This window comes from Myotis daubentonii, chromosome 11 (assembly GCF_963259705.1).
Source record: "Myotis daubentonii chromosome 11, mMyoDau2.1, whole genome shotgun sequence".
Lineage (NCBI taxonomy): Eukaryota > Metazoa > Chordata > Mammalia > Chiroptera > Vespertilionidae > Myotis > Myotis daubentonii.
The window spans coordinates 24,409,102-24,430,584 of NC_081850.1; the positions used below are offsets into that span (position 1 = coordinate 24,409,102).

Sequence of the window (21,483 nt, forward strand, 5' to 3'; positions counted from 1 at the left end):
ATGACATAAAATTACACTAATACATTTAACAATAACTATGCAACTTCAGAGAATAGGCTCAGCCCATTCAATAATTTGTTTAAGATTTAATGGAAACCTCCTATGTAACAAATATTATATTAGTTACCAGGCATAAAGGTATAAAGTTTTATCCTACTGCTATTTTAATCTAGGTTTGACTTAAATTTGTATATTCTGAGATTCATGAAAGAAATACAAATAGAAATGAAATAAACTTCAATATTATTTTATTTTATGCATACAGCAATGACAGTTATTTTAGATACTAGAATCAAAGACTAAACAGCCATATATTTGGTGTTTCCCAGTGATAATAACCAGTTATGTTTATCTGTCATTTAAAAATTTTTTCAAGGTGCTTTTATAAAAATTCCCTCTTTATATATTCAATAACTCTTAGGCAGGCAGAATGTGAATTTCTATTCTTACTCAAGCAATCTTGCCCAAAGTACTATAGTAGTTGCACAACTGGTCTGAACCTTTACGTTTCTTTTCTTTTTTCTAACTTATTTTTATTGGCTGGCTGACGCTACCGGGCTTGAGAGGTTGTTTGCACAGTGAGCTAAAGATGAATACCAGAGGACTTGAACCTCAGCTAAAGGACAGTACTCTAGTTACTGAGCGATCAGCAAGTGGATCTTTTGAAAGTCATGATCTTCTTCAAAAAGGTTTTTCTTATGTGAAAAATGAACTTTTGCCCAGTCATCCTCTTCAATTATTAGAAAAAAATTTCCAGCTCAACCAAGATAAAATGAATTTTTCCACACTGAGAAACATCCAGGGTCTGTTTGCTCCACTAAAATTGCAAATGGAATTGAAGGCAGTTCAACAAGTTCAGTGTCTTCTGTTTCTTCTAATCTTAAACCTTTTACTGGATAATTTGAGGGGTAATGATGAGACTATTGGATTTGAAGATATTCTTAATAACCCATCACAAAGTGAATGGGAGAACCACACTTGATGGTGGAATATAAACTTGGTTTACTGTAATGTAGTGAGCTGACCATGGAAATGGAGGGGCTACCTCTTGTTTATAGTCGTCTTTTTACTATAATTTTATGTACACATTAAAAGTAAAAAAGAAAACATGTAAAAAACATGACACATGTAAAAAAAAAAGTTTTTATTGATTTGAGAGAGAGGGAAAGGAAGAGAAACATGGATCACCTGCCTCCTGCATGCACCCTTCTGGGGATCAAAACGGCCACCCAGGCATGTACCCTAACCGGGAACTGAACTGGCAACCTCTCGGTGCACGGGATGACATTCAACCAACCGAGCCACATGACCAGGGCTGAACCCTTAGGTTTCTAACTTTCAGTCTATCAGAATTTCTGTCACAGGGGTGTCTCTCAATCCTGACTACATAACAGAATCACAAAACCATCAAAGACTAAGTCTCATCTCAGATCTATTAAATGAGACACTCTGTAGATGTGTCTCAGGCACCAGTGTTGTCCCAAGCTCCCCCACAGTGGTTAAATGTTCAACCTGTGCTGAGAACCACTCTGTTAGACTTGTCTTTCGCCATATTCTTAGAATTAGACCCCTGTGTTCCCTTCTTTAACCTACACTTCCCTCTTGGACCTGTAAAATCAAAATAATACCTGGCATGCTATTTTACAGGATTGTGATGAGAATCAAAAGCAGTGAATGAACTACAAAAGATATATAAGCTTTAGGTATTAAAACAATTTTACCTTAAGATAACCTAATCTCTTGCTAGGACTTTAAAGTTTCTATTTTTTTCATTGTCCCATTTACAGGTCTGGCATTGGTGTTACCCTTACAAGGTGACAACCAGACACCCTTACAAGACCAGCTTTGCTGTGTCCCCTTGACAGCTCACTAAATCTCCCTGACCCTCTTTTTCTTCGTGAAAATGAGTGAAACCATTACCTTCCTCCCAGGTGGTTGCAGAGATAACAGGATATGATATGTTATAATGCCATGTCTGGCTGCTGTTAACACAAAATCCGCCACTTAATATACTTCTAGACCAGCAGTGGGCAAACTACGGCCCGAGGGCCGGATCCGGCCCATTTGAAATAAATAAAACTAAAAAAAAAAAAAAAAAAAAGACCGTACCCTTTTATGTAATGATGTTTACTTTGAATTTCTATTAGTTCACACAAACACTCCATCCATGCTTTTGTTCTGGCCCTCCGGTCCAGTTTAAGAACCCATTGTGGCCCTTGAGTCAAAAAGTTTGCCCACCCCTGTTCTAGACTCTCAAAGATGTCAGCCAGGATCCAAAACAAAGGTTCTGAAAGAATAAATACTGCCTTATTTAGGAAACAAAAAGAAAATTTACTGTATATAAAATGTTGTTCATTACAAATGTTTCTACAGAACTTCATTTTAAGTGACTTAGGCAACTTAATTCCTTGGCATTATCTTTAACTAGAGGCTCAGTGCACAGATTCATGCACTGGTGGGGTCACTCGGCGTAGCTTGCGGGGCGTAGCTTGCGGGGATCGGGCCGAAACCCGCAGTCCAACGCAGCCTGCTGCTCCTGCCTGCTGCTGCTCCTCATCCCGGCCCCACTGTGCCTGCTGCTGCGCCACTCAGTAGGCTCACTGCCGCTCCACTGAGGTCTCCGGGCTGCAGCGGCCAGCTGTGAGCCCTGCGTCTGGCACCCATCGGTCAGCTGAGCAGTGCTCCCGCAGTAGGAGTGCACTGACCACCAGGGGGCAGCTCCTGTGTTGAGCGTCTTTCCCCTGGTGGTCAGTGTGCATCATACCAACCAGTTGACAGGTTGTTCAGTCATCTAGGCTTTTATATATATAGGTAGATTAGAAGGGAACTCTAAAAGAACAAAAAATGTTTTCTATCTAAATCTTACGTCATCCATGCCCTGGCCAGGTAAGTCAGTTGTTCGGAGTGTCATCCCAACCCACCAGGGTTGCGGATTCAATCCCTGGTCAGGGCACATACAGTAATCAACCAGTGAATGCATAAGTAAGTGGGACAACAAATCAATGTTTCTCTCTCTTCCTCTCTTTTCAAATCAATCAATCAATCAATCAATCAATCAATCAATCAATCAAATAAAAAATCAAAACAAAATAATTTGCAAGTCATCCATTAAACATTGAGCTTAAGGTTTCTGTGGTTTATTCATTTATTCAACAACTATCTGGGCACTTCCTCTGTGCCATACACCATCAAAGGAATAAAGACATAAACATCACTGAACAAAACAACATGTCCAGTAGGCGCTAAAAATTAACGGTTTGGAAATCAGGAAAGAATGTGGCTACAGGGAGAGATGAACCAAGATTAGAGTTCGCCTAAAACCATGAAAACTGGGGGAAAGGTCAGGAGAACAATTAGAATAAGAACAAGTAAGACAAAACCTAAGTTATTAACGTCTATGTGGCTGGTGGCATGGGAACAAATAAAAATGGAGATTGTGATGGCTCTTGTCCACACTCTGTCTCCATTCTAGTTGATCCAAACCTCTTTCACTCTTCTACGGGAGGTGCTGCCCCTCCTAAGCGGGCCAGTAACTCTGAGGTCCTCCGCTGGTTGTAGCAGGGAAAAGAGTTAGTTCAAGCTTGCACATCATGAAATTCCGGAGGATCAAGGCCCCACTACTTTACTGGGCAAGAGATCCCTTCTGAAAAGGCCCTGGATAGCAGTCTACCAGTCCTTTGCATAATTATCTACTGAGTATGTCGGTTTCTCTGTCCTCCCGAGAGCTTCGCCCAGAGAACCACCAGCAATGACAAACATCAGATGCGACGTCCCTGTTTGGTATTGGTCCTGGAACAGACAGGTCCTTCTATGGGCAATGAGATTCTCACCTAGACTCCAACCCTTTGCTGGGGCAGTGACAACAAACTCACATAGAGTTTGAAAGAGGAGAGCGTGAACAGCAAGTTCAAATGCTACAGTGAAATCAAGTTGTATCAACATGGAAGAGAGATCAACTGGTGAAACAATTAGGTGGTTACTATGACCTTTGAAGGAAGCGTGTACAAAGAATGATTGAAAAGGAATAGGACATGAGGAAATCAAAACTGATTAGCTTTGAAAAGGTCTTGATGATAAAGAGCAGAGAGGAGACAGGTTTTGAGGGAATGGATAGAAGAAGAAAGCACTGACTGGAATATTGATGATCCTGCTAGAGCCGTGGTCGGCAAACTGCGGCTTGCGAGCCACATGCGGCTCTTTGGCCCCTCGAGTGTGGGTCTTCCACAAAATACCACATGCAGGCACGCACGTACAGTGCGATTGAAACTTCGTGGCCCATGAGCAGAAGTCGGTATTTTGTGGAAGAGCCGGTATTTTGTGGAAGAGCCTCACTCAAAGGGGCCAAAGAGCCGCATGTGGCTCGCGAGCCGCGGTTTGCCGAGCCGCAGTTTGCCAACCACTGTGCTAGAGTAACCATTACGTCCTTAGCTTAGCACTCTTATTTCCTCTTGCTTTATGGGGGTAATAAAAAAGAAAAATCACCTTACTTTGCTGATGTGCTCAGGGGCCTGGTCAGGAGTGTTGCTGAATTCCCCACCAATCTGGAGGTCACTGACACAGCAGATTGAGTCCCTTAGTTCCGTGAGCTTCTGATTGCCCAGTACCAGCATCGTCTGGTATGGTTTGTGCTCTTTGTGCTAAAAGTCAAACAGTAAATAGATAAGTGTCCGCTTAGAGATAAGCAATTTAACTACAAATCCTGTCAGGATCAGATCTGAATTACGTTACTGGTTTTCTTGATTTAAGTGATCCTCCTAACTTGGTGTTCTGTGTTTTCTTAAATTCCGTATTTGTCTATTTGGCCTTCATTAGGTACAGATCCAAACTAATGGCCAAAGCTGTTTCCATCTCCTCTGTGATACAGAGCCTAAATACCCTGAGCCCACCTCCTTTATCTAACTCCCACACACCAAGCCAACTTCTCACTTACCCTAAATCGAGGTACAGACGAGGGACAACCCCTGTGCCCCAGAGCCCAGTAGAATTATTCAAACTAGCCCGCCCCAACTGTCTACTCTCCTGCCACGCCTTCCTCGCAGAAACCCTAATAAAGGCTGTGGCCTCGGCCTTTCCCTCCCTCCTTTCCGCCTCCTGACTGACACTGGTGCTTCCCCTGTGGCCCTACATAGCACGGCACACACCCTCCTCTCAGAAAGTGTAATAAAAATCTTTCCGTGGCATTAGCCTCTACTGTTGTCACGCAGTCACCTGCATAAATTACAACCCTTGGGGATAACTGAGACACTTGGTGCGATGGTCTGAAAGTTTGTGTCCGCCCGAAACATTCATGTTGGAATCCTGACACCCAAAGTGACGGTGTCAGGAGGCGGGGCCTTCGGGCGGAAACTGGCTCATGAGGGTGTGCTCATGGATGGGATTAGTGTTCTTATCCCCGGCTCCGGGAGCATGCCCACGCCTTCCCCTTCCTTCTCTTCCCTCCCCTCTTCCCCACACCTTCCCGCATGTTACCTCTGCCTTTCTCTTAAGCTCCAAGGGCCCTTCTACTATCTCTGTCACTTTATCAATGAACTTCTCTCATTAAAAAAAAGCAAGCAAGCCCTGGCCAAGTGTGGCTTAGTTGGTTGGGCATCATCTCGTGCACCAAAAGGATGCCTGGGTTTTGGATTCAATCCCTGGGGGTGGGGTGGGGTGTGCAGGAGGCAGGCGGCCAATGTTTTGCTCTGATGTATTGATGTTTCTTTGTGTCTTTCCCTCTCCCTTTCTCTCTCTCTAAAAGTCAATGAAATTCTTTTTGTTTGTTTGTTAATCCTCACCTGAGAATATTTTTCCCATTGATTTTCTAGAGAATGGAAGAGAGAGGGAGAGACAGAGAATCATTGATGTGAGAGAGACACATCTGGTTGTCTCCCGCATGTGCCTCTGCGCCGGGGATCGAGCCTGCAACTGAAATACCTGCCCTTGACGGTAATCCACCCTGGGACCCTTCAGTTCACAGGCTAACGCTCTAACCACTGAGCACTGGCTAGGGTTCAATAAAATTCTTTTAATGAATAAATAAATAAAAGAGCTCCCACAGAGCTCCCTAGCCCTTTCTGCCACGTGAGAGAGAAGTCTTCGACCTGACCATGCTGGCTGCCTGGCCTTGGACTTCCTGTCTTCAGAACCGTCAGAAATAAATTTCTGTTGTTTATAAGCTACCCAGTCAGTGATATTTTGTTATAGAAGCCAGAATGGACTAAGACAGTTGGTAATAGAACATTATTTTAGTTTACGCTAAAGTTTAAAATCAAGATGCTACTAAATGACATCAGCATGAAAAGTCTGTGGACTCTTAACTTCATCCAGCAGCACTCTCGTTTAAAATGTCCTGGAAGTTACCACACTGAAGTCAAGTAATCTATTCACTTCTGTAATGTTATAAACCCAGAGGTTCCATTGTATTGGTTTGGTTTTGATTGGCAATTTAAGATCTTCATCAAACAAGATAATTACTAGTATATTCCAGATGCTTCAGAAAAGCCTAATTATTCACAAGTTCAGTGCGTGTACAGTAATATTGCATTTAACCTTATCAAAGTGTATAACATTTTTTGAGGAATCAAGGATACATACACCCACCCGGCTGGTGTGGCTCAGTGGTTGGGTGTCGACCTATGAACCAGGAGATCACCGTTCAATTCCAATCAGGGCATATGCCCGGGTTGCGGGCTCAGACCCCAGTGTGGAGTGTGCAGGAGGCAGCTGATTGGTGATTCTATCTCATCATTGATGTTTCTCTCTCTTTCTCCCTCTCCTCCCTTCTTCTCTGAAATCAATAAAAATATATTTAAAATAATAATAATAATAATAATACATATACCCTGGTACAGGATAGTTCTTTTTATTAGAGACGCCTAAGGAATTCCAAGATACCCCTGACCTGTTAACTTTGTGCATTTTCATCAAACAAGAGCTGTCTTTAGTTATATAACTTCCCAAGTATTCTAAACTGGTGAACAAAAGTCACCCCACTCCTGGGGGGAAAAGCAACCCTCATGAGAACATATAATTAGAATCATGTGGATTCCTATAAACCTGCAGTTGCTCCCAGTGCAGAAACCAGGGTATGTATCCCAACACTAAAATTGCAATCATATTAATCAAGAGATTATTTGCAACTTGATCTTATTTACAATATTTCTTACTAAAACAAAGAATCCAAGAGCATAAGCACAATGCCAGATAAAATAGTACTTGCTATTTTATCTAAGAAATATGACTCTTCAAATAATTAAACCATTTGACAAAAGTCACTCATATTATCTGTGGAATCCAAAAGGTTTTACTACTGACCTTATGAAATATAACAGGGTATAAGACATTCACAGATAGGATAAGTTCCCCTTCTTCAATCATGTCTGCTGGATTTTCAGGCTTTTTTCCTATGGCATGTGACTCCTGAAGGAGGAAAACAAATTAATAAGAGACATTAAAATCACGACGACTCAGATAAGAGGCAGTGTGAAACAATGGCTATGAGCAATAACTGAGTCAAACAGCCATGATTGTGACTCCTAATTCTACTTCAAGAAAATTAATAAAACCTCTCTAAGCTTTAGTTTCATCTCCTGTAAGACAGAGGAAGTACTTATTTTATAGACCTGTTGCTGGGAATGTGTACATAAAGCATCTCGTCAGATGTCTGGCACTAAGTGCTTACCAACTGATAATAAAACAGGAATAACAGGAATATCAATTACAGTAACGTTGGTATAACATGGGCATTTACAACTACAAATCTTCCCATACCTCCTCTCATACTATTATGAGAGCCATTTGACAGATGAAGCCAAAGGTTCAAATTTACTTTAGGTAAACGAGCAAGACAGGATGCAAATACAGATCTGTCTGGCTTTAAAACTCTTGCTCTTTACAACATTGTCACATCTTAGACCAAACCACACTTTCTTTTATATCTGCTTAGTAACTATGAAAAGGGGGCCGCCAGAGTACAAAATACATTTTAAAAGTCAGTGGGAGTGATGTCACACAAAACAGTGACGGAGGATCAGTCCCGCCACCGAAGCAACCAGTAAGATGGGAAGAGAGACAGGAATGAACTATTTCGAACTGTGGAACCTGATCAGATACTCGTATCAACCAGGGGAGTGCTTAATGCAGGGACAAGCTGCTGATTTCTCATAAATGAGCAGAGGGTACAAACCAACTACCACCCACTCCCCCATTCTTCAGCCCTGCTGCAGATGTGGAAATAGCAGCCCATGGGCCTAGAAATGGTGGCTGATGCCAGGACAGGCAGTGGGGACCCTGTTCTCCAAGTGTTCGTGCTTGTGTGTGTGGGTTGGTCTAGTGATGCTCTGAAGTACTGGGGGAAAAACTTGCCTTGGTTTTGGCTTCCCCCAACAGCAGTTATTGGAAACTTAAAGCAGTGGTTCTCAACCTTCCTAATGCCACGACCCTTTAATACAGTTCCTCATGTTGTGGTGACCCCCAACCACAAAATTATTTTCGTTGCTACTTCATAACTGTAATTTTGCTACTGTTAAGAATCGTAATGTAAATATCTGATATGCAGGATGTATTTTCATTGTTACAAATTGAACATAATTAAAGCATAGTGATTAATTACAAAAACAATATGTAATTATATATGTGTTTTCCGATGGTCTTAGGCGACCCCTGTGAAAGGGTCGTTCGACCCCCAAAGGGGTGGCGACCCACAGGTTGAGAACCGCTGACTTAAAGGGACAGGACCTGTTCTCTTTGGAAATAGACATTTAAGAAATGTCACTGGCTGACCACAGAGATAATGAAACAAAAACATCAGTGATAATACACAACACATAATACTAATTTGGAAAAATAGTTTGGAAAAGTCCCAAATAGCTCCAGCCCTCAACAAGTAATAAACATACTCAGAATGTTCAGTTCTCATTAAAAAACTTATAAAACACACAAAGAAACAGGAAAATATGGCCTACTTACAAGAAAAAAAGAATTTGACAGAAACCATCCTTGAGGGAGCCCAGATGTTGAAATTACTAGTCAGTGATGTTAAATCAACTGCCTTAAATGTACTCAATGACCTAAAGAAAACTATATACAGAGAGCTAAAGAAAATGAGGTTCTTTAATAAGATCAACAGCCAATTTCTCACCAGAAACTATGTAGACAAGAAGGCAGTGGGACTACACATTAAAAGCAATGGGGGGGGGGGGGGGAGAGAAAACCCTGTCAGCCAAGAATTCTATACCTGGAAAAACTATCCTTCAAGATGAGGGAAAAATTGGGACATTTTTTCAGATAAACTACGTAAGTAAATATGAAAGCCAGGTATTACTATACTTTTGGTTTATAACTTCTTTTATTCAAACACACAAAACAGCATTTATAAATTTGTTAATAGACACGTAGATAATATATGAAGATGTAATCTGTGACAATAACAATCTAAAGGGGGAGGGATGGAGATGTATAGGCGCAGTGTACTGATTCTTCTGGATATTACTAAAACAAAGTTGGTATTATCAAAACTAGATTGTTATAATTTATTTTATTTATTTATTTTTAATACATTTTTTTAATTGATTTTTTTTACAGAGAGGAAGGGAAAGGGATAGAGAGTTAGAAACATTGATTAGAAAGAAACAGCAATTCAGCTGCCTCCTGCACACTCCCTACTGGGGATGTGCCCGCAACCAAGGTATATGCCTTTGACCGGAATCGAACCTGGGACCCTTCAGTCCTCAGGCCGATGCTCTATCCACTGAGCCAAACCGGTTAGGGCTATAATTTAAGATGTTAACTGTAATCCTCAAGGTAACCAGTAAGAAAATAAGTAGAACATATATAGAAGGAAAAGAAGGGAAGCAAAATGATACACCACAAAAAAGTCAACTAAATACAAAAAATGCAGGAATAGAAGAATTGAGGAACAAAAATATATATACATACAAATAGATAAACAGAAGTAAGTCCTTACCTGTAATTACTTTAAATGTAAATGGACTAAATTCTCCCATTAAAAAGGCAAAAAGACTGGCAGATTGGATAAAAAACTTTACACACACACACATATACACATACACATACATACACACACACACACACACACACAGTCTCTCTCTCTCTCTCTTTCTCTGAGAGACTCTAGATATGAAGACACAAAGAAGGTGAAAATAAAAGAACAGAAAATGATATTCTATGCAAACAGTAACCAAAAGAAGGCTGGAGTTGGGGTGGCTGTATTATTATCAGACAAAATAGACTTTAAGTTAAAAGAGGTTACAAAAGACAAAGAAGGGCTTTCATAGGGTGTTCCCCCAAAAATGTATACACACTTTAACAGGTGATAGCTCATTTTTAAAAAATGCAATGTATTTTAATAAACACTGACTTTACAATTATTCAAAGTGTGTATACATTTTTGAGACACCTTGTATATTGATAAAAGGTGCAATCCAGCAAGAAGAAACAATAAATATAAACATACATGCAGTTAAAAACAGAACACCAAAATACATAAATCAAAAATTGACAGAACTAAAGCAAGAAAGAGATGGTTTTACAATAGTTGGAAACTTCAAAACCTGAATTTCAATGAGTAGAAAACAAGACAGAAAATTAATAAGGAAATAGAAGACATGAACAACACTATAAACCAACAAGACCTAAGCGATTTACAGAACACACTATCCAACAACAGCAGAATACATAATGTTCTCAAGTGCACAGACCATTCTCGAGATAGACCACCAAGTCTTCATAAATTTAAAAAGACTAAAATCATAAAAAGTATCTTTTCTCATCACAATTGATGAAACTAGAAATCAATAACAGGAAGAAAACTGAAAAATTCAGATATGTGGAAATTAAGCAACACATTCACAAATAACCAATGGGTCAAAAGAAAATCAGAAAATACCTTGAGACAAATGAAAATAAAAACACAAGATAAGAAATGTATGAAATGCAGCAAAAACTGTACAAAAAATGAAAACCTTAGAACTATAAACACCTACCTTAAAAAGAACAATCTGAAATCAGTAACTAACTGTATACAATTAGGAACCAGAAAAGAGCAAGCTAAACCTGAAGCTAGCAGAAGGAAGAAAACTGACTCAAGAAGAAATAGAAGAGAACCAAGATGGCGGCATAGGTTAACGCCGGAGTTTGCTGCTTTGAACAACTACTTCAAAAGTGAAACCAAAAAACGGAAGGGACATCACCCAGAACCACAGGAACGCTGGCTGAGTGGAAGTCCTACAACTAGGAGGAAAGAGAAACGCACACGGACACTCAGAGGAGGCGCAGTGCTGAAGTCAAATTCTGAGGTGCGGAGTGCACGGAGCGGGCTGGCGGCGGAGGGCGTGGTTGGCGTTTTCAATCGGGAGGGAGTCGCAGACTCTGAGCTCCAGATCCGGGGGAGTCTTTAGGGACCCAGACTCAAACGGGAGAAGCGGGACTGTCTGGCTTCGGTCAGAGCGAGTGCAGCTTTCTCTCCGAGCTTTGCAGCGGGTGCTGGGACTCAGAGAGGCAGAGCCCCTGCGGACAGGACTGAGAGCCGCCATAACTGCTCTCTCCGGCCCACGCTGTTGATCCTGTGCGACCCGCCCCGCCCAAGCCCTGCACAGAGGCATTTGCTGGATAGCCTCAGGCAAAGGCTAGATTAGCACCTCCCTAGAGGACAGAAGTTCTCTCACCGCTGACACAGCTGATTCTCATAGCCACTTGGCCTGGAGGTCAAACCCTCCCTGGGATTAACTACAACAATCAAGATTTAACTATAAGACTGCGCACAAAGACCACTAGGGGGTGCACTAAGGAAGCATAACAAAATGCGGAGACAAAGAAACAGGACAAAATTGTCAAAGGAAGATATAGAGTTCAGAACCACACTTTTAAGGTCTCTCAAGAACTGTTTAGAAGCTGCCGATAAACTTAATGAGCTCTACACGAAAACTAATAAGACCCTCGATCTTATATTGGGGAACCAACTAGAAATTAAGCATACACGGACTGAAATAACGAATATTATACAGACGCCCGACAGCAGACCAGAGGAGCGCAAGAATCAAGTCAATGATTTGAAATGCGAGGAAGCAAAAAACATCCAACCGGAAAAGCAAAATGAAAAAAGAATCCAAAAATGCGAGGATAGTGTAAGGAGCCTCTGGGACAGCTTCAAGCGTACCAACATCAGAATTATAGGGGTGCCAGAAGATGAGAGAGAGCAAGATATTGAAAACCTATTTGAAGAAATAATGACAGAAAACTTCCCCCACCTGGTGAAAGAAATGGACTTACAGGTCCAAGAAGCGCGGAGAACCCCAAACAAAAGGAATCCAAAGAGGACCACACCAAGACACATCATCATTAAAATGCCAAGAGCAAAAGATAAAGAGAGAATCTTAAAAACAGCAAGAGAAAGAAACTCAGTTACCTACAAGGGAATACCCATACGACTGTCAGCTGATTTCTCAACAGAAACTTTGCAGGCCAGAAGGGAGTGGCAAGAAATATTCAAAGTGATGAATACCAAGAACCTACAACCAAGATTACTTTATCCAGCAAAGCTATCATTCAGAATTGAAGGTCAGATAAAGAGCTTCACAGATAAGGAAAAGCTAAAGGAGTTCATCACCACCAAACCAGGATTATATGAAATGCTGAAAGGTATCCTTTAAGAAGAGGAAGAGGAAGAAAAAGGTAAAGATACAAATTATGAACAACAAATATGCATCTATCAACAAGTGAATCTAAGAATCAAGTGAATAAATAATCTGATGAACAGAATGAACTGTTGATTATAATAGAATCAGGGACATAGAAAGGGAATGGACTGACTATTCTTGGGGGGGAAGGGGTGTGGGAGATGTGGGAAGAGACTGGACAAAAATCGTGCCTATGGATGAGGACAGTGGGTGGGGAGTGAGGGCGGAGGGTGGGGCGGGAACTGGGAGGAGGGGAGTTATGGGGGGAAAAAAAGAGGAACAAATGTAATAATCTGAACAATAAAGACTTAATTAAAAAAAAAAAAAAAAGAAGAAGAAATAGAAAATCCAAGTAGATCTATATGCAGAGACTGACTTAGCAATTAAAATCCTCCTAACAAAGAAAAGCCGAGGAGATTACTTCACTGGTGAATTCTCCCAAATAGCAAAGGAAGTTAATAACACTAACCCTTTTCCAAGTCTTCAAAAAAATTGGAAGAGTTGAGAGAATACTTCCTAACTCATTCTGAGATCAGTAGACTCTGAAACCAAAGTCAAACAAAAACACTACAAGAAAACTCAAGGCCAATATCATTTATGAATATAAATGCCAAACTCCTCAACAAAATATTAGCAACCTGAATTCAACTGCGTATTAAAAAGATTATATGCCACAAGCAAGTGGGAATTACACTCAGGATACAAGGATAAGTTCAACACATAAAAAACCAATCAATGTAATATACCACACTAATAGAATGATGGCAGGAAAACCTACATCATCATCTCAACTGATGAAGAAAATGCATTTGACAAATCCAGTTCTTTTTCATGATAAAACAATAAACAAACCAGGAATAGAAGGGAATTTACTCAACCTGATAAAGGCTATCCGTGAAACATTCACAGCGAAGATCACACTCAACAGTGACGACTGATAAGGATGTGCACTTTTGTCACTTCTTTCAACACAGTACTAGAAATTCTAGCCAGAGCAATTAGGCAAGGGGGAAAAAGGGAAGAAGGAAGAAAGAGAGAGCGAGTAAACCAAACTGGAAAGAGATAAAGCTATCTGTTTACAGAGAAATACATGCATGATCTTTTTTTTTTTTAATTTAAAAACATTTTTTATTGATTTAGAGTGAGTTCTTAGTTTAAGAACTCATGGAATATCTGCACAATCACCACATAAAGTCCCTGACACAAAGACATTGATTTGCTGTCCCACTTATCTACACATTCATTGGTTGCTTCGTGTATGTACCCTGACCAGAGATCGATCCTACAACCGTGGCACATGGGAAGGACGCTCTAGCAAACTGAACTACCCAGCCAGGGCCCATGCATGAGCTTCAGTGTACAAAAGTGTAAAGGACTCACACACAAAAACCCTGTTACAGCTAATAAAAAAAATTAAGCAAAATTCCAGGATATAAAACCTATTTTAAAAAAAACAATTTTATTTAAAATAGCATCAAAAAGAATAAAATATGTAGTAATAGATTTAACAAAGGAGATGAAAGACAACTTCCCAGTCCCAATAAAGTTTCTCTAGTTTGCTTTGAACTAAGCATACCCAATATAAAGCCACCACACAGACATCATTAGCCCTCACCCAATGACAAAGTTCATGGTTTCATGGGAAAAGGTGAACAAGATGAGACTCTTACCATCTCATAAGCAAGTATTTCTTGTCTGCAGGCCCGATCTATCGTTAATGTTTCTTCCCGATGTTCCAAAAGCTTCTTTCTAACCCTGTTACAGATACAAGAACAATCAAACATCAGCATTCTCTACTGGGCTTCAAACACATCTTCAATATTCATATATTTTGAACTAATTTTAGATGAAAGAAAAGCTGTAAAAATAGTACAGAGTTCCCTTATATCTCTCACCTGGCTTCCTCTACGGTAACATCTTACATGATCACAGTATAACGATTAAGACTAGGAAATTAACCTTAATACAGTATTATTAACTACTGACCTTTTTGGAAGTTCACAAATATTTAAATGTAATGCTTAAAAATAATTTTAATGCCCCTTTTCCGTCCTGGCATTCTGAGCAGGACACCACATTGCATTTCCTCTCCTTTTTCCTCCAGTCTTTCACAGTTCTGCAATCTCTCCTTGTCTTTCATGATCCTGACACTTCTGAGGAGCTCTCATCAGTTATTTTGTAGTGTTCTTCAATGTGGGTTTGAGTGCCTCGTGATTGGAGTAAGCCTATGCATTTTTGGCAAGAATACCACAAGAATGATGATGTCCTTTACTGTATCATCAAGAGGTTAATGATGTTAATACAGGATGGGCAAAAGTAGGCTTACAACTCTTCATATGGAAATACAACAATACATAATAATACAAGAAAATACTACTCTGTTTTACATACTCACAACGGTAAACCTCCTTTTGCCCACCCTGGATGTCTTATCACTGGTGATGCTTATCTTGTCTCCCAAGTTCCTACACTTGAAAGATACTTTTCCTTTGTACTTGATAAGTATTTGGGGGAGATACTTTAAAACTATGCATCTCGTTTCTCCTTAAACTTTCACCCAGAAATTTTAGCATTCACAGATTCTGGCTGCAACATTTATTACTGTAGTATGCCTAATGGTGATTCTCTATTTCCCTCATTCTACATTTATTCATTGATATTATGAGGAAGACCTGTCTCTTTCCTCCCATTTATTTATTTGGTCATTTATATTAGTATAAACCCATATTTATATATTTTATTCTATAGGTTAAAATCTAATACTACCATTATTTTGTTGCTGAAATTGTTTTAGCTTTCTCCATTAGAAGCTTCTTCAAGTTGGCTCCTGTTCTTTCAACAAGCCATCATTGTTTTTTTTCCTTTTTGTAGCATGTCCTTACTTTCTGGTACCATAAGAGGCTCAAGGCTCATCCTCTATTATTTCCATGTCTCAGTGTGGGGAGCCAATATAGGGGTAAGCCTCGGACTGACCTGTTGGCAAAGTCATAAACAACCAAATCTGAGAGGTGGCTGCTGATTTACATGCGCTGTCATTTAAAAAATAAAAATGGGGGAATTTGCCAGAAGCTGGTTCATCCTTGCTGCTTGATACAGTCGCTGCAGGGAAGAAACATCTGCACAGCATATGTTTCAAGGGACCTGGCGTATATGGCATACTGTTCTTAATATGTTTGCTCCCTTTCTTAGCACTATGTGTTTTAACCAAGGTCACCTCTCTGAGAAAGGTTGTTTCCCCAGGTGGGGATTTTTTCCCTGGAGTTAGGGATTAACAGGCCTAAGGAAGGGAATAAATCCATAAAACCCCTTAACTAAGTGCCAGGCGGGTAGTCACTTTCACTACGAACAATCACGATTAAGCTACATCATCTTTACTTAGGATAATCTCCTTCAGTTACTTCCTTGTAGCTTAATAGAACAATAGAGTAACCTTGGAATGGAGATAAGAAATGCCCTAACCTTTGGAGTAGAATGGATAGGATTAAAATCAACTGCTATAAATACAGATGTAACAGGAGAAATAAAGACAGAACCTGGCTGGAGAACCTGGCTGTGCTGATCAACAGTACGCTGTCTCCGTGTCCTTCATTCTTCACCGACTCCGCCCACACCTTTGGGAACCCCTGGACCAGCTGGGGCAGGACCCCAACATCTCAGCCCTGGAATCAACCACTTCTCCTACGAGTCCTAATATCTTTATTGGAAAGAGGCATTTAGAAACCAGTATCTGGGTACCAAGCATCCTCACTGTTACTGCAGTCACTGCTTCTAGGCTTGGCAGCAGAGAGAAGTGGGAAACACATATGTACACTAACCCACACATGTAGAGATATCTGTATTTTTCTGTTACACATTTAAAACCATGAGTTAATAATACTTTTGATCCCAAACAAAAATCACAGGATTTATTTTAGCCTTCAACCTTCCCTTGTTTATAACTTCTTTCTCCACAAGAAACCCAACTCCTATCATTTATAATCCAGTAACTTAATTCTAGAAAATATACACTCTCTACATTCGATTCCTAGTCCCTTTGGAATTTATTATGTAGTGTCATACTAAATTTCCATACCTATTTAAATATAACTGAACTTTCCCTTCTCTTCCGCTGGTCTTTTTTGCAATTCCTGAGCTGGTACCCACTGTTTTAATTATGAGGACTTGGTAGTATATTTTAATATCTGGCAAAATTACTATGCCCTCACAATTTTCCCCCCAGAATTTTCCCTTATTATTGCATATATTCCATATGAATTTTATTATCAACTTGTCTAACTCCATAAAATAATCAATACTTCTGATATTTTTATTGGGATTGCACTTCATTTATAAATGAACTTAGAAATAACTGACATCATTACAATGTTTAATATTCCTCAAGAACAAAGGATATCTTTCAACTTTTTCAAGTCTTTTTTTTTTTTTTTTGAGTCTTTCAGGAGTGTTTTGAAATTTTCCTTATTTGTGTTTCCTAAATTTTACACATTTCTTATTAAGTTTATTCCTAAATATTTAACCTTTTTGACTACTGTAAATGGGATTTTCTCTACCATTATGTCCTCTAATTGTTGTTCGTGTACATGAAGGATATTGCTTTTCATGTATCAATTTTGTATCCTATTATAATAAATTCTTTTTTTATTTAATTTGATTTTTTTTATTTATTGATTTTTGGAGAGTGGGTAGAGGGGGAGAGGCGGGGGACAGAAGACAGAGGTATATATAGAGAAACAAAAACATCAATTTGTTATTTTAATTACTTATGCATTCATTGGTTGATTTATATGTGCCCTACCTGCGGACTAAACCTGCAACCTTGGCCTATCAAAGAACAGTAAGTGTGGTAGGCAAAGGCCAGCAGAGAGCACATTGCAGGAACTGAAAACGAGCTGTACTGTGGCTGGAGCACTGCAGAGACAGCTGAAAAGATCAGCAAGACCCATTCTATAGAGGCCCTTGTGAGCCACTTAAGAACCCAGGACTTCCGCCTAAGAGCCATTGAAAGGTTTGCAGGGAACGTGACACACCAGATGTGCAGTTCAGAAAAAGCTAACCAATCCATCAACAACAGTTAAGGAGCACCAATGGGATCAAAGCAGCATAATCAGCTTCAGGGCAAGACACAGATGAAAGAGGCTGGACTCCCAAACGTGTCTTCCAAGACTTTAGAAATGTTAGAAGTGTTTCTAGACATTCCAGAAGGCACAGAGATGGGTTTTAGTAATGGGGAAAGTCATCTTAGGGCCTCAAAGATGGGGTAGTTTCAGATGGGACAGGGGCCATGTGATGCACCTCTGAAAGAGAAAGTGATTGAAAATGAATCTGGAAGGCGAATTTGAGCTTTATACATGGAAGGTTTCAAAGGTCTATGGAAGGAGAATGAAATGTGTCCATAAAAGAGGGGAGAGCCATTGACAATTTCTTAGTAAATGAGCTTGTTCGGAAGATAGCACGAAGAATATATCGGACAGGAGCCTTCCATAGCGCTCCAAAGGTTGCTAAGGTAAATATTAGCCGGAGGGAAGGGAACCACATTTGTTTGTTTCAAAAAAGAAAAAGAAAAAGGCAGAGTTAAAATGCCTACCTGACTGTCAAACTACAGCAGGAAGGCCGGGGAGTGGGGGGGGGGGGGGGTAGGGAGGGGGTGAGAGATCAACCGAAGGACTTGTATGCATGCATATAAGCATAACCAATGGACACAAGACACTGGGGGGGGGGGGTAGGGGAGGCCAGGGGGTTGTCAAGGGCAGGGGGGAAAAAAAAAAGAGAGACATATGTAATACTCTTTGTAATACTTTAAGCAATAAAAAAAAATATTTAAAAAAAATGCCTACCTGAACTTTTGGACTTTTATTGCATTTATCTTTTAATACCATTTTTCTAGCAATTCATGTTTTCCTATTTTACAAAAGTATGGATGTCAAAACTTTAAAAACAAACAGAACAGGTAGTTGGAGAGGCACTACCAAAATATTTAGCTTGCATCTGATATCTAGGTAGATTGTTGTACCTTTAAAAATAAACACAAAATTGAATATGGACTAGATAACTTAGGTATTTACTGTTAATTTTCTCAGTTGCTATAATCCCACTTTATGTAGGAGAATGATACTTTTCTGAGCTATAGGCTATCTGCAACTGAATGGGTTTAGCAATAGAAAAGGACACACTGTTAAGCAAATAAGACAAAATGTTAATGATGGTTGAATTGAGGAGACGGGATGACAACAATCAACCTTTGAATAATGTTGAAAAACATTTAAATAAAATAGCACATAATAAAAGCAAGGTCCTCCATACCCCAAAGTCACTAGGTCAGTATCCTGTGGGATGACTTCTGGGTCCTCGTCCTCGTCAAGGCACTGCAGTTTATCGAGGCTAAAATAAACAAACAAACAAAAAAAGGCAAAGCAATCATGCATCTTGTTCCTCGTGAGTCAGGGTAGTGCTCCAAATACATCGCCAGCTAATTAAGGGAGATAAAAATCCAGCAGGCGCTCAGAGGAGGCCAGAATTCAAGGCACCATCGGCGCCTATAAATAAAAGCATGCATGGCCAATTAAAGGAGGCCAACACTGTTCAATGGAGGAAGAAAAATATTTTTTAAAAAGTCATTTTTGTATTTTCACTCGAAACAAGGCCGCTGGGGAGAAAATTTCAGCAATAGCATACCGGGAAGGTCCCCGAAGAGACCACAGTGAATCAAGGTTTTAACACTCCTTCGGTTCCATCCTCCAGCCGTACCGTTACTAAGGCTCCTCCACGGCCAAAGCACCTGTCAATGGTAGGCGCACGTCTCTGTGACTCTAATTGCTTTTCTACATTAACAAGCACTTGAATAAAAAGCGACTAGAAAAATCAATCTTTTAGGCGGCTCTCTCGGCCCTTCCCTCCAACGCGGAGGAATTATGCATTCGGATCACGGGCCCCCTCCCGGTGTTCCGGGAAAGCTCCCGCAGGTCGAAAGCTTTGAAAGGGCGGTCCTCCTCCGACCCCCGGAGTAAGCCTCTGGCACCCCCACCCCCAAGCAAGGGCCCCAGGGAGCGCAGGAGCCCAGCAGCGCACGGGTTGGCACCAAACAAGAGCCCCTCGGCCCCGCACTCACCCGCAAACTGCCCTCAGCTCGGTCGCTGCCTCCAGATCGCAGCCCAGATCCCGTGCCACCGCGGCATCGTCCCAGCCGGGGTCGGCGACCTCTCCTTGCCCAGGCAGCTCGGATGCCGGCGGCTCCTTCAGCGACAGATCCCCTTGACCGCGCAGCCGGTCACGCCACAGCTCCCCGAAGGCGCCCACGTGGAAAGCGCGTGTGTTCAGCTCCGGCATCTCGTACTCTGGGAAGTTGCAGCCGCCACTGCTGGCGACCGGGTCCTGCTCGCTGCAAACCCCGCTGCTCGTTGGGACGCCTTGGCTGCTTTCAGCCATGTTCTCCCCACTCCCTCGCCTGCAAAAGCCGGAGGATCAAGGTCTCGCGCAGCATGATGGGACTTGTAGTTGCACGTGGCCTGGCCGGAGGACGGCGGGACTGCCCAGGCGGAGCTTCAGACACTACATTTCCCGGCAGGCCCCGGGTCAGGTGCGCCGAGAGCCTCCGTGTGTGGGGCTGAGCTCATTGTTCTCTACTGGGGCGGGGCGGGGAGAGATTGTGGATATCTATCCCCCCACCTCTGGTCCGCTTTGGTTCCCGGCCCCCAAAGTTATGTAGCATCCCTGTCTGCTGGCTGGGGCGGCCTCCACACGCCCATGGGCCTCCCTCTTTCCCTTTCCTCCGCCCCCGGGTGCCGGACTTGTCCTTCTCTGCAGTTGGTGGGCTGCGCTGCTGCCTCGCTGCTGCTCTGGGGCCTGAGAGACATGGGGGTCGGGGCCCAGATCAGGTTCCTCCAGAACCTCTCCTAACGCCCCATGTTCGTGTGTATATACACGTATGCAGTGTTGCACACACAAACAATAGAGTTTATTGAGCGTTTGTGTACCAGACACTATACATCATTAACCCTAATCCTAGAATAAAAGCCTAATAGGCTAAGTGCCCCTCCGACCAGTTGACCAGTTGACCAGTCGCTATGACACGCACTGACCACAAGGGGGCAGACGCGCTGACCGGTAGGTTAGCTTGCTGCTGGGGTCCCGCCGATAGGGTTTGAGTGAGACTGGCCAGAATCGCCCTGGAGCCCTCCCAGGCCCCTCCCCGCCCCATGATGCACTGGTGCTAGGGACCCCACCCGTGCTGGGCCTCTAGTGTGTATATATATTGTTACACATTACAATGTTTCCAGGATCAATTAGCTACAGCAATCAAGATTTATCTATAAGACTGCGAACAAAGACCACTAGGGGGTGCACCAAGGAAGCATAACAAAATGCGGAGACAAAGAAACAGGACAAAATTGTCAATGGAAGAAATAGAGTTCAGAACCACACTTTTAAGGTCTCTCAAGAACTGTTTAGAAGCTGTCGATAAACTTAATGAGATCTACACGAAAACTAATAAGACCCTCGATCTTATATTGGGGAACCAACTAGAAATTAAGCACACACAGACTGAAATAACGAATATTATACAGACGCCCGACAGCAGACCAGAGGAGCGCAAGAATCAAGTCAATGATTTGAAATGCGAGGAAGCAAAAAACATCCAACCGGAAAAGCAAAATGAAAAAAGAATCCAAAAATGCGAGGATAGTGTAAGGAGCCTCTGGGACAGCTTCAAGCGTACCAACATCAGAATTATAGGGGTGCCAGAAGATGAGAGAGAGCAAGATATTGAAAACCTATTTGAAGAAATAATGACAGAAAACTTCCCCCACCTGGT

General features: G+C 41.5%; 2 protein-coding genes and 1 long non-coding RNA gene across 7 annotated transcripts in view; 1 reads left to right on the plus strand and 2 right to left on the minus strand.

The window, feature by feature from the left end:
- SNAPC3 (small nuclear RNA activating complex polypeptide 3) overlaps positions 1 to 20,139 on the minus strand; it is a 43,127-nt gene extending 22,988 nt beyond the window's left edge. For 4 of the 5 annotated variants that reach the window (XM_059656626.1, XM_059656625.1, XM_059656623.1 and 1 more), the window contains exons 1-5: positions 19,780 to 20,139; positions 18,975 to 19,052; positions 14,345 to 14,429; positions 7,294 to 7,398; positions 4,488 to 4,637 (exon numbers count right to left, since the gene is read on the minus strand). In XM_059656626.1, coding sequence (XP_059512609.1) covers positions 4,488 to 4,637; positions 7,294 to 7,398; positions 14,345 to 14,429; positions 18,975 to 19,052; positions 19,780 to 20,096 — 735 coding nt within the window. In that variant the 5' untranslated portion in view covers positions 20,097 to 20,139. The remainder of the gene's footprint in view (positions 1 to 4,487; positions 4,638 to 7,293; positions 7,399 to 14,344; positions 14,430 to 18,974; positions 19,053 to 19,779) is intronic. The other variant, XM_059656627.1, reaches the window with a different exon arrangement.
- LOC132211901 (proteasome maturation protein-like) lies at positions 510 to 1,082 on the plus strand. The gene has a single exon (XM_059656628.1). It carries the CDS (start codon positions 590 to 592, stop codon positions 980 to 982), a length of 393 nt encoding a protein of 130 aa, XP_059512611.1. The 5' UTR covers positions 510 to 589; the 3' UTR covers positions 983 to 1,082.
- LOC132211902 (uncharacterized) lies at positions 17,076 to 18,949 on the minus strand. Its single transcript, XR_009447592.1, has 2 exons — positions 18,509 to 18,949; positions 17,076 to 18,258 (listed from the first exon to the last, which is right to left on the minus strand). It is a non-coding gene; the product is annotated as an uncharacterized LOC132211902 (long non-coding RNA).
- Positions 20,140 to 21,483: the final 1,344 nt, after the last annotated feature.